The sequence below is a fragment of the Xiphophorus maculatus genome, chromosome 6, assembly GCF_002775205.1.
Source record: "Xiphophorus maculatus strain JP 163 A chromosome 6, X_maculatus-5.0-male, whole genome shotgun sequence".
Taxonomy (NCBI): Eukaryota; Metazoa; Chordata; class Actinopteri; order Cyprinodontiformes; family Poeciliidae; genus Xiphophorus; species Xiphophorus maculatus.
This window is the reverse complement of record NC_036448.1, coordinates 11,023,984-11,037,751: the sequence shown is the minus strand read 5'-3', so window position 1 is coordinate 11,037,751 and position 13,768 is coordinate 11,023,984. Positions and strand designations below refer to the sequence as shown.

Here is a 13,768-nt window from a genome sequence, read left to right as displayed (position 1 = left end):
TAAAGCACTGTTACTGCAGTGGAATCAAACATATTTTCTTTTTATTGAAAAATGATACAATATACAGAGGGGAGAAAATGCCAAAAATTCTCACACTAGATCACAGTTAGAACTGATGAAGTCTAAGCATGTTTAACAAACGAAATCTACAAACTACAAAATACCTTAAAAGCAGGAGGAGAAAAAAACGACAGTGCTGCCTTATTAGTGTGGCATTCAAGTGCATCGTTTTGTCACACTTGTTGTACCTCTTACAGTATGTTAGGCAGCAGTTTAAAAGTTATTTAAATTACACAGGTGAAGTCAGTCTGAGAACTTGTCAGGACAGCACACTTCGCCCCTTTCAGACACGCTTGTTTGTGTTTATCTGATGCTAACAGAACATATCAGAATAAGCACAAAGGTCACTTTTACCCATCTTGAAAATATATTCCTTCCGAAAGTAAAGGCCTTGTTCCTTTTATCTGGTACAAGTCTTGGAGTGTGAAAGAACTGCAGACATGTCTCAATGTCTTTGAAAATAGTTTCCTGTCTAGAAACCTGTTCTATATTTTGTGCTTCCTGTGACTCGTTTTAAAAAGGCTCGTCTTCTGATCCACAAAATTGCTAACTTTGTGTCTTGACTTCCACAGGAACAGCACCCACTCCAAAGAGAGTTTATGTTGCAACGATCTACTATGCTGGGATACCTTGATATATTAAGCATCACGAAAGAGTTTAGGTGTAAAGAATGTCCGTTTGACTTTTTTTTAACCCTTTCTTTAGGCATTCACTGCAGTACCTATTTCAAGCAACGGATGTCACTGCAGATCAAATCTGCAGGCGTTCAGCAAATGTTTGCAGAAGATGAATCTATAGAGCGAGTGCATTCCTTGGTGTGAAGAATTCCAACTACAAAGCTTGACTTTATAAGTGTTTAACATTTTAGCTGTTTCTATAAGTCAATGTGACACTTCGCAAACTGAGCATATCATTGTAAAATTGAATGTGCCTTCTCGATGTTCTTCCTGTTTGGTTAGCACCACTCCCACTGTGCAGGAACTGTTGCAAAATTTGAAATGTGTGATTGGCTGAAACGACAGAACAGTCGCTCTACAGACAATGTGTGCGCTTCTGCGGTGAGACACCGTTTATGAAGACATTAACAGTAGGTATACACTAGGTGTTATGCAAGGTGCATTCAGTCTGACTGGTCAAACCAGTTAAGCTGAAAATCAAACATACTTGCAGCTGGAATCAAAATTCTTGTCAACGGCTGATTTAATCTCTATAATGAATGAATTTGCATGTATAGGAGATATGAGACATGTAAAAGTGGCCTTTGAAAAACTGACCGTCATTGTTGTTGCAGTCGTTATGTTAAAAAGCTGATGTCTGAAAGGGGCTTGGATTACTGTACTTTCTCCTGAAACACATGGGTGCATTATTAAAGTTCATTAAATATGATTTGTATCTGCCTCATCTGAAGGCTGTGACACAACCTGCAGGTCACATGCTGTCTGTGTGAACAAGTTAAACCATTTTTCCATTTCTCCTTGCCGTGACCGCGTGCACCAATGTGTTTCCTAGTCACTGTCGGACCAGTCGAGCTCCATCATGTCCATGGCGGAGGTCGCCATGTTGATCTTTGTTCCATGTCGCACGCTGCAGCTCTTCACAGAGTTCTGATTGGAAGATGCCCGCATGCTCACCTGCATCCCGGAGCGACCGACAACCCCGACTTCGCCTCTTATCTTCTGGCTGATGGCCTCGCTGAGGTCACCCCTGACACCCTGGACCACAACCCCCATGTCACTCCTGTGACCTCTGACGCCCACTTCGCTCCTGATGCCCTGACCACTCACCTTCATCACTCCCAGGTCACCCATGTTCACATTCATGTCCATGTCGCCAAGTCTGTCCATCTCCCCCATCTCATCCATATCTAAGGACAGCATGTCCCCCAAGCTACCAAAACTCCCTCGGAGACCCTTAAACATGGATGGCAGCCTGCTTCCCTCAATCCCTCCCTCCACCCCTCTCTCCTCTAATTTATCCCCTAATTTTTCTATTTCCCACCCCCCATCTTTCTCACCCTGCTCCTCTGTTTCGCCGAATCCTCCTGAATACCCTCGAACTATCGTGGTCACTCTGCTTCTCTGCATGCCGCCTCGCTCCCTGTCCCCTTCTTCCCAGGTTCTCTCCTCCCTCTCGACAACGCCTCCCGGGAAACTCCTGAGTGTTACCTGCACCCTCCCCCCCTCCATACTTCCGCTATCATTTTGTTCCTTATTGCCCCAATCTTTCTCCTTAATAGTACCTTCGTCTTCCCTGTCTTCTTCGAACCTCCCCTGTAACCCTCGAAGCATGACGTGCAGCCTGCCACTGTCGAGAGAACCCAAGCCCCTCTCCATAACAGCACTGCTCCCTCGTTCTGTGTCTCCGTTGCTGAGTGTGCGGAGGAGACAGCTGACACCGGCGCTACTGACCCCTGCGCTGCTGAGGCTGGTGCTGTTGGAGTCCTGGGAGTGTGAGCGGAAGAAGGAGCCAGAGGAACCGATGGACATTGGTGTGAAGAACTGATCAAAATAGGAAAAGATGAAGTGATGAAAAAGCTCTCTAAACATATCTAGTTTTAACAGTATTTTATGGCTCGTTCTTACCGGGGAAATGTTTGAGCGGTCCATGAGTAAAGAGGTCGGACTGGGAGTCATGTTGGACCTCTCCATCAGCCTCTCCTCCCACAGTTTGAGCCTCCTCTCTCTCTCCTCCAGCTCCTTCTCTTTGGAGTACAGCTCCCTCTCCAGCTTCCGGAGGCGTTCAAGGGTTGATTCAATTTCACATCTGCCAAAGTCAATGCAAAGATGCATGCAGATAAAATATTAGTTATGACTAACCAGACTGCACACCAAAAGCCTCTCAAAATAAGGAAAAAATAAGGAAATCTATGAAATGCCACAGTGGGTGTTTTAATGTGCTGAGCTGCTTTTATTACACAAGCAGAGCATTATTTTTTAGAAAACCAACGACATCTCGCATGCTAAATGAAAACACATTTAGACTTTGAGTTTTGAAAGGCAAGCCATCTGAGATTTGTTTGCATTTCAGAATACATTTCGTATTATTTTGTTTTGAATAACAGCATCTCAACCATTTAAAAAAAAAAAAAATTTAAACCAAAATGTACTTATTTTATTTCCAAAATATCAACTTACAGTTATTGGCAAGACTAAAATTCTATATACTATGCTGCAAAAGAGTATTTATCCCCACTCAGATTACTTTGGCTTTTCCTTATTTATATCAAAGATCCTGTCGGTAAATTAAAAAAAGCTTCTTTTTTAAAAAAATTAGGCTTAAAGAAAAAAATAAAATCAATCTGGTTTTATCTTGTTAAGTCTATTTACCTTGCTCTAAAAATGGGGGAGGGTTCAATTTCACGCCAGACTACATACAGGTCTGATTACTATCTGACGTGCAACATGAAAAAAATCACTTTAGAGAGGCCTGTCTGACAAGATGAAGTAGACTGAAAGATCTCCAAAAGCAGGAGTCACATCAATGAAAATTGAGAACAGATATGAAACAAATTCATTGACATCTATCCACAGATTCCTCGCAAGAGTGCTTTCACGACTCGCATGTAAAATCACAAAAAAGCCCAGAACAGCAATGTAGCATGTTTTTGCTGCAGTACCGTCTGCTTCCACAAAAGGTCACTGTTGGAGCGAGTGCCTGACTGTGATCTTTAAGCATGTTCTCACAAACAATCGCCAGCTAAATATAGACTGAGCCTGGATGCAGGGCCATACCTCCGGTGTTCCTTCAGTGCACCACTTCCCCACGCATTCATCCCGCCCCTTCACCTTCTGCGCTTTGCCCCCCGCCCCCAGCCACCTCTGTGTCCAAGTTTTTCCACCCATGCCCAAACCTTCACTCAGAAATGATTGCCTTCGCTGTGCACATGTTAAATATGCACAGAATCTCACACCATCCTTCCTCTGGACCAATGCCCACATCTCCTTCCCTCCTTTCGTCAGTCCGCCCTTGTTTTTGCTTCCATCCTCATTTGTTTCTCTCTTTCTCCATGTTTCAGATTTCACACACATTACATTTACTGTTCCTCCCTAAACTTCTCCGCTTTGACTTACACTTGATGTTTTTCCTCTATGTCCCACATCCACCCTCCTCCACCCCACAACTTTTCTGTGTTCCCTCCCTCCTCCCCTGTGGAGGAGTAGAGGAATCTCTTCCATGGACACTTTCCAGGGAGCTTAATATAGACCCAAGCCAAGTGCAGGGTCACATATGCAGCTTCTCTTCCGAGGTTCAGATTCACACAGACTTTTGCGTGTATGCATGTGTCCGGTGTTGTTGAATGCGTGTGCGTACACAGTAAATCGTCGAGTGCTTCTGATCATTCAGAGGTTTTTATGCGTCATCTTTTATTTTTGCACCAGTCTCTGTGTTTATGCGTGTGTACCTCCACTGGTCCTTGTTATGAAGGAAGGAGTTGCACTGGTCTGGCAGCCTGCTGTCGTTTGCCATGGACTCCAAGGTTAGCAGCACCTGCTTGAATTGCGGTCGCTCCTGCAAATTAGACCGAGAATAGAATGTGAAAACTTCCTTTCTCCAACTGAGGGAAACAAAATGTTTCACACTTTCCCCCACAGGCAGTTTGTCTTACCTTTGGATCTGCTTGCCAACATTTCCGCATCAACTCTCCAAAACTTGCAGGGCAGCTGGTGGGGATGGTTAGCCTCTAGATGCCCAAACACAAACAAACACACACACACACACACACACATACAAAGAAACTATCTGTGAGCAAATATGCAACAGTGGCATTCAAGAAGAGCAGATGAGTAAACAGGCCCTGTGAGGCAGCACTTCCTCCTATTTTGGTGGATCATAACATTGTGGTGACAATCCAGGCATGCTAATGTGTAACAGGTATGTTTGCCAGACCTGCCATCTTAGCTTAGCACATTAGCTTGTTGTCATTTGTCAGCAGCCGCAATTACAACTAAATGACTAGATGGGTTTTGAACGGCATCATTGGGACTTTGAAAGAGCTGCCCTTTTCACTCCAGTAATCAATCATGATTCCTTTAAAAATTGTCCAGTCAAGTAACTTAGATTTACTGCTTTTTCATCTGTGAACAGTTTGTGCTCTTCCCCTAGAGATCCTGCCAGAACTTTATTATTGTACTTCTTCTGATACATTTCCAGATAAATTTCTCAAAAATGAAATGTTCGACATTGCAGCCTTTTCAATGCTTTGTTTTGACTTTCTTCTTTCGATTCTTCCATAAAACTCAGACTCATGTAGTGTCCGACTAATATTGTCTTTTCATCGGATTCTCCCACCTGCAGCTCCTCCAGAGCTACCACTGGTGTGTTAGCACCTTCTTTGGCTAATGCTCTTCGTGGCCAAACTTTTGTTATTCATATGCAGTGGAGTTTGCTTAAAAGTAAGGGGACTTCTGAAGGCAATAGGTTGAGCCGGTGTTTTTGGGAGACTTATGTAAAGCCTTGTGAATATATGTAGGCTGTTTTTCTCTGGCTTTTTACTTGGAAATTGAAAGTTTTCCATTTGAAGGACATTTGTGGTTGTAATATGACAAGGTAATGGAGGCATGACGACTTGTTCAATAAAAGACAAAATGATATTAGAGCAGTAGTGCAGAAAATGCTTTTTTGTGTCCGTTCAAATAAGTGAACGGATAAAAAAATCATCCTTTCAAACACTTTCAGAAAATGTATTGGAAGTGTATTCTAATAATCAGGGAGCTGGCAGCAGAAACTCAATTCGGTTAACTTACAGATTTAAAACCCCGGCGGCATAATCATAGGTCCCAATAAGCCAAAACAGTACCATAACCCAGGGCAGTAAATGGAAACTTTTTTTTTCATTGGGGATTAATCCTAAAATATCTGCGACTCAGAGTGGAGAGAGGACGAGTTGAAGGGTCAGGAAGAGCTGTGTAGCTATGGTGAGGGGAAATCAGACAGACTGGGAAAGAGGAAGAGAGAGACAGCCTGAGTTATTTAGGGAGAGTATTTGGAGATTAGCCAGTAGTTATGCCGGAATCATGTTCTCCTGGTTGTTTGTTGACCACCAGTGTCCGTGTTTGTGTGCGTGTGTGTGTGTGTAAATGTGTGGCTGCTGAGGTCATTAGCTGAAACACAGACCTGGTGTATCCACCATAGCCTACCTCTTATGAATCTCTAAAATCAACCCTCCCATTGCTACATTTTTCCCTCTCTCTCTCTCTGTCTCTCATGCTTGTAAAGCCTCTAGCCTGGAGAAAGCCTGGCCAGGCTCCACTGCTGTGTATCCAGGCCTTACATGAACACAGACCTGACATCACGCCTATAAATACTCGGCCAAAAGCACTTGCAGTGGAAACCATGAGAGCATCGCATTGTGCCTTTGGCTGTCTGGGACTCTGATGGGTCAGCATGCTAGCGGAGGGTTAGTGAAGGTGTGTGAGCATGTGGAGAGTACCTCTTGCTTTTCCACCACCAGCCACGCAACCTGAAGCCCCTCGAAACCTTTGAAAGGAACCTCCCGAGTCAGCATCTCCCATAGCACCTGGCAACAAAGCATTAGGATTATTTACGAAGAGACAGTCTGAATCCAGATTGGTATTAATATGGTACAAAAGTGAGAAAATGATGTGCTTTATTTAAATAAACTCACACCAAGTACATTTTAAGTGTTTACTTCTTTGAATATTTATTACTAGCACTTACAACTAATAATTCAGTTCCTCAGATAATTAGAACATTGCATATGAACGATAAAAAATAAGTGCAAATATAGTAATAGTATGTTTATGTTACAACCTAGGACAGACTGCTGACTTGACAGTTGTATAGTAACAAGTCAGCGAGGCTCCACAGGGAGGGCAGCATACATAAGGTCATTGCTAAAAAAAAAATTTTAAAAGCTGGATGTTTTACTGAGTTTTTAACTACGGAAAGTTGAGTGGAAGAATAAAATGTGGTAGAAAAAGCAACAGGAATGACCACAGTCCTGAGGGGACTGTGAGGCAAAGACCCTGTTTAAAAGTTCACAAGAAGAGACTGAGGGTGTCGGTGTGTTCAGAGCCACCATGCGGAGATGTAGCCCCAGAAATGGGCTACAAATCTCACATTAATTGTGTTCAAGCACTTCTCAACCAAAAATAATATTAGACGTGGCTGAGGAGAAAAATTATTGGACTGTTCCTCGGTGGTCCAAATACCTCTGTTCCATTTAAAATAAATGTGCTTCATTTGGCAATCAAGGTTCCAGAGACTGGAAAAAGAATAGGGAACCGCTTGAACCAACTTGCTTAAGGTCGAGTGTGACGTCATTGTCATTAATGATTTGTAGTGTTATGTCTTCTGCTGGTGCCGGTCTACTGGGTTTTATTAAGTCTGTAATCAGAGCAGCCATCTAATAAAAAGAGCGCCTCATTCTTTCTTCTACTGACAAGCTTTATGAGATGCAGTTTGGCTGGAATTATCAGTAACTTGTTTAATGACCACTGGGTTTGACTGGCCAGCAAACTGACCAAACCAAAACCCCACAGAGCAGCTATGCTGTCAGACCAAACAACGCAAATGAGTTTAAGGCAGACTTCGCTTCCTCAACACCTCAGCAGTGCTGCAGACTGATCACCTGCATGCCATGCTGCATTGATTTGGTAATTCATGCAAAAGGAGCCTCAACCAAAAGTTGCCTAGATCGGCAATTGGTTTTTATTAAATGTAAGCTATAAGTTATCTCTTTTTTTATAAAATCAGTTTGAGTGGGATTAACTTACTTGTTTCACTGCGTAACTTAAATAAACTTTTCAATGATATTGATTTGTTGAAAATTGACTTTTTGGTAGGTAAACATTTTAAAATAAACACTTAGAATATAAGTCACTGTGTGTAAGAGTTATAATTGTTGAACTGCTTCGCTGAAATAATTTATTTTCATCATTATTTTCTTATTTTTTAGACGCAAATTTATGACTAAATGTGTAGATACATTTAATTTTGAAAAAAAAAATTCAAAGCCACTGATTGTGACATTTTGATTACATATGTAATCAACTTACCACACCGTATGAGTAGGTGTCACAGGTCTCAGAGACGGGTAGACTCTGAATAACCTCAGGAGCCATCCAGGGAAAAGTGCCCACCACAGTCATATGGGTGGTGTGAGATAGAAACTTAGAGGCTCCAAAGTCACATATCTGAAACCCCAACATGAGAACATTAAAGTATCCTGTTACAAATGTGTAGCATATCTTTATGAATAAATGATAAGGCTGTTGTTGCATACCTTTAGCACTTTATCTGCAGTCATTACCACTGTAACCAGAAAACAAAGTTCGGTCAGAGCTTAGCAACATGCAGTTTGCTGCTGTTGCTCAAAAGCAAATGCATTGCAAGACTGAAGCTGAACAAAGGATCATGTTACCATTTCGTGATTTGAGGTCTCTGTGTATCACTTTGACTGGAGCTTCTGCGTGGAGGTAATGCATCCCTGGCAGGAAGTGAAGTCCCAAGAAGGAAAAACAACATATTTTAGACTTTCTGATCAGTTTTAATACAGTGATGTAGCAGTATAGCAAATCTACTTGAAATTTTAAAATCCTCTTTGTATTGTGGCCTCAAACTACAAAATCAACCACTTCTAAGTAACGTGCATCTTCTTTATGAACTAGATTACAAAGACTAAGGCAGAAAAAAATGATCTAAACAGAAAAGCTGGGATTTATATCCACTTGAACATCTTTGGAAATCACTAAACTAAAAATGTCAAGCAGACTGAGCATAAAAGGATCGGCAAATGTCAATGTCAATGTCAAATTTATTTATATAGCACTTTAAAACAGGCATAAAACTGCACCAAAGTGCTGTACAAGAATGACAATAACACAAATGAATAAAAACAGAGTATCAAAACACTAGTTTAATTAAATGCTAAGGAATAAAAATGAGTTTTAAGAAGCGATTTAAAATGATCCAGGCTGTGGGCAGATCTAATTTGGAAAGGAAGATTGTTCCATAGAAGAGGACCAACAACAGAAAAAGCCCGGTATCCTTTCCTCTTAAGTCAAAGAAGAGCAGTAGTAAATACCAAAGAAGTGTGCCAAGATTGTGGAAAGATTTCTGAAAACATCTTTTCACTGTGTCGTCTTGAACTGTTTTGTGTATTCTTGTTTGTTTTCTTTACCAAAACTACATGGAAACCAGTTCTGATATAAGTCTGGAACGGAAAAAGTAATTAGGTCAGTCAGTGTTCTGGTCTGGTGGGAGAATCACTGAAAGCTGTATGACTGTGTTTTTTTTTCTGGATTTAGTTTTGCTATACATGGTTGGACCATTTGCTTTGATTATTGGTCACAGTTCTGTTTTTCAACCTTAACAAGCACACAGAATACAATATGTTGGTTGTTTTAAAGTTCTTCAAGAACCAGATTATCCAGATTTATTGATCAGAATCATTTTCTTCTACAACATCCATGGCTGAAAATGATCTAAAAAAGAACAACTTCTGCCATCTTATCTGTAATCTACCTTAAAGCCTATTTAATTTTTTAGAAAATTTACTTTTTGTACTTTTACCATTAATTACCCCTCGAGCTCTGTCACATCTTGCCATGTAACCACCAGAAACATCGATGAGTTGTATTAATGATTTATCATTAATCTATCGGCTCTGCTGTGTTCATTGGTCTTCACCAGAGGTTCCTTTAATATTTTCAATGTGGTAGCCAAATGAGGGCCAATTAAGATTTTGGCTGCTATAAACCTAAACCAAGAGGAAGAATAGAATTTAAGGATTTTTGTCATAATAGTAATACAGATATGGATTTAAAGGTGGAGGTTTATAAAAGACAAAAACCGAAAACAGGCATAGATGAATTCAATAAATACACGAGCCGACTAATCTGGTCTTCTCATCTTTTGAAAATATTAAAAATTTTTAGTCTCTTGCTTTTAAATAGCAAAATATTTTTTTAAAAAGCAGGGGGCTTTTTTTTTTTTTTTTTTTTTTTTTTACTTTATAGAACTTTAACAGCTCTGTGGCTGTAAATAGTTACAGCAAAGTGTAAAGTTTACCTTTGGCTATTTGAATGGCCCATGTCATGATTTGCTCCATGTCCATTTCTTCACTCTGCTCACTGGAAATGTAATCATACAGAGACCCTCCACTCGCATATTCTGTAAAGCAATGCACACAAGCAAAAGTTGATAAACTCCAGAATATACATTAACATCTATATGTGACTTAGAATAAACACCGTCTTCACTGTGCTTTCCTTAGTGTAGTAACCAACATTGTTGCTGGACAAAGCTGTACTTTTGGGTTTAAATGTTATTCTATCTGTACAGCAATATTCAGGATTATAGGCCAAACATTCTGGATTCAGTTGCAAACTTTGTGCCAGGAAACGGGAAAAAAACCCGGTGTGAAGAATCCTCTAATCATTCAAACACATTTATAGATACAGCTATCAGAGGATGTGATGATGTGTGTGTAACTTTGTCCATCTCTGGTCAAATGCAGAAAACTAATAGACACAATCACAGGCTTGTATATTGCTGCAAGACAATGTGTCCGATCCCTCTGGAACTACCTGGTGTTACTCTTACGATCGTCTTTAAAAAGTAAATCATTGCATTTACACTTACGCACAACAGCAACAACCTATTGAGCTTCAAGTTACCACGTGCCATCTAAATGGTAGCATCAGAGTCACGAAGAAGACACAGGATGTGGAGTCTGACCTGTGACGATGCCATAGTTGGGAGGTTCCAGCACAGCTCCATAAAACTGAATGATGTTCTTATGACTCAGTACACTGAGAATCTCAGCCTGGATGGGGAGACAAGGCAAAGACAAACTGAGAAACATAAACACTTTCTTTGGGAAACTCCCTAAGTTTTCCAGTGTCTGGCACTGATATAAAACAAGCCATCTTTAAGTTGAAAAAGGAAAAAAAAAGAAACAACTAAATGTTTAAACAACTAAACTAAATTTAGCTGAGAGCTAAACGTTTTTCATTCGGAGTCTCCAAAGAGTTTCTACAGCACGGTGACAAACATGCCATTCATCAGAGTTGACGTATGCTCCAGATCTTAATTTCTATCAAGCTAACACATATTTAAGCGTACAGTGTCGGGGCTTAAGGTGATGGATGAACACAAATAGTGCATTATTGTAAAGTGGAAGGATAGGAAGGAAAGAAGGCGTTTAGCTTTCTTTCTTTTTTTTTTTTAAATAAATAAATAAATAACCATTTTAAATTTCTGGTCTACATTTGTATACCTCCATGTTTCTCCATGTTCAGCTTTGCACATCTAGAAACTGAAATTTCTGTGTCCTTACAAAGGGAAGAATTCGAGACCCTCTGCAAAGTCCAAGCTGGATTTAGGTTTGGTCTTTGACTAGGCCAGTCTAGCACATGCATATGAATTGATTGAAATCATTCCAGCGTATCTCTGGTTGAATGCTTAGGACTGCAATCCTAAATGACAGTAAACCTTCAACCCCGTCTCAAATCTTCTGCAGCTTCTAACAAACTCTACCAGAATCGCCCTGCTTTTGCCTCCATTCATCTAACTATTAGCTGTGATCACCCTACTGTCAACCTACCCTGAGGTTTTACTCTTTTCATTTTAACTTGATGGACGGAGCAGGTCTGTGTGAAATATTCAAAGCTTGGGCCATTGTTTGAATCTAATCCTGTTTTAAATTTCTCCACAGCTCTATCCTTGACTTGTCTGCTAATGCATCTCCGAAGCCGTCACAGAACAGCTGTATTTATACTGAGAATAAGCTGCACACACAGGTGCATTCTATTTATTAGTTTGGTAGGTTGCACTGGATTTTATTTAGGGGTGTCAGATTCAAAAGGAGCTGAATGCAAATCCACGCCACACCTTTTAGACTTTTATTTTTACAAGAAAATAAATCCTTCCGCTTCTTAGTCACGCACTACCTTTTGTTGGATTCTGACTTTAAATCCCAATGAGACTTTTTTAAAAAAAGTTTTAAATAGGAAAATATAATTTTGCACGTCTTTATAGAGATCTATAAAATTGTGCCGTCACTAACTCTGGTTCATAAATCATTTTCCAGCTTTTCCTCATAAAATTTACTTCCCTGCATGAGTACGTACCTCACTTAAAAAAAAAAAAAATAAATCACTCACGTTATAAATTAATTGGCTTGAGTTTTAGCTCAAGACCATGACACAGCCATTTATTAGCCTTTAGTCGAAACGTTCTCCTGATCTGCTATAAAATGTATAAACTAAGGGGTTTTTTTTTATGTCCAAATGTGGCTAAGACTTTCCAGGAAATAAGTTCAAGAGCCACAACTACCAGCTCTGTGCTGTTAACATGCCAGGAAATCATGTTTAGGTCACAGTGTGGGTGTAGCTGATGGAGAGCTGCTGGACTGCAGTGAAGTGAGCCTCAAAGCTTTCAATAGGAGCACAACAGTGTAGCAAAGCATAATAAAGTAAACTAAGAGGAGAAGGTGGACAAGAAAAGGTATGTGCAAGATAAACATGTTAAACCCCAGGCAGGGAGGGAGAGGAAGAAGGAGAGGAAGAGTCTAGGAAATTAGGTGAAAATGGATACTTGTTGAATTCAGGAGCCCTTAAATAAATAATGCTGAATGTGGGGTTCATATTAGTGCACTTCTACCTAAGAAGTGAATGATAACTCTTTGTCTCGCTCCTCTTTTACCTCTTTGTCGATCTTGAGAAGCTTTTTCACAGCCACCTCCTTGTCTTGGGATAACCAGAGGGCCCTGTAGACACTCCCAAAGCTGCCTCCTCCACAGTTTTCATAAAAAAGCAAATCCTCATGCTTTATCTGTACAAACGACGAGCCAGGGGACGACATGGCATACTGACTCACGGACACTCAAGCACACTCATGGACAACGCCAGGGAGGGTAAAAAGAAGAAAAGGAAAAGTTAAGAATCCTTTAAGTCCAACCTCAGTCTACAGCCCCAGATCAGAGCAGGAAGAGATAAAGTGAAGCACAGAAGATTTCCTCGGCGGGTTCGGGATAGGACGTTCTCGGTCGGATGAACAGAATGTCAAGAAGAGAAAACCAGAAAGTGCTGGAAAGAGAGGGAGAAGTTTTTCTCTCAGTGAGTCAGAGCAGGTCGACTGTCACAGCCAGACGAGGAGCTACATTGCCTGATGGTGGCGATTCAGTGGAACTACAGCACCGAGTGTGTGTGTGTGTGTGTGTGTGTGAAGGGGTGTACGCTCACACTCAAGTACGAGAGGGGAGACGGATGAGCAGGTTTGCATAAGAACATTAGTCGGTGTGTGCAGTGTGTCTGGAGCAGACGCTGTGCAAATATGGTCACTGGCATCCAGGGCATTCCTTCTTCCTGGATGACTGTGGCTATATAAAGCTCTTCATGCGCTCCTAACAGACACACACCTCCGACCTATAGTGTGTTTGACATACTAGAGCTGTTAGTAGCAACACTGGCTGCCACACACACCCTCAGTCTAACACCTCTAGCAAGCTCTGCAGCTAAAAGTGCACTCAAGAGCGCAGAAGCCAGAGCGGGACGGGGTGTTACTCACCCAGACAGGAAGGACCTGGTGACACCATCAGCAGGGAAGTCATGCTGACATCACTGTTTAGGGACAGGTGGGATCAGCTTTGGGAAATTACAACACCTCTAAGTTTCTAAAAAGTAATCAATAACTTTACAGGAAAAAAACCCAACATTAAAACATCTGCTGGTAATTCCTAGAA

General features: G+C 41.0%; 1 protein-coding gene across 1 annotated transcript; it reads right to left on the bottom strand.

Annotated features, from left to right (window-relative positions):
* Positions 1–24: 24 nt before the first annotated feature.
* On the bottom strand, positions 25–13,174 carry LOC102235544 (mitogen-activated protein kinase kinase kinase 7-like). The gene is made up of 11 exons (XM_023335913.1): positions 12,730–13,174; positions 10,762–10,849; positions 10,093–10,194; positions 8,444–8,509; positions 8,306–8,334; positions 8,079–8,216; positions 6,491–6,577; positions 4,667–4,741; positions 4,463–4,569; positions 2,643–2,823; positions 25–2,558 (listed from the first exon to the last, which is right to left on the bottom strand). Exons 1-11 carry the CDS (start codon positions 12,886–12,888, stop codon positions 1,566–1,568), a joined length of 2,025 nt encoding a protein of 674 aa, XP_023191681.1. The 5' UTR covers positions 12,889–13,174; the 3' UTR covers positions 25–1,565.
* Between the last annotated feature and the right edge of the window lie 594 nt (positions 13,175–13,768).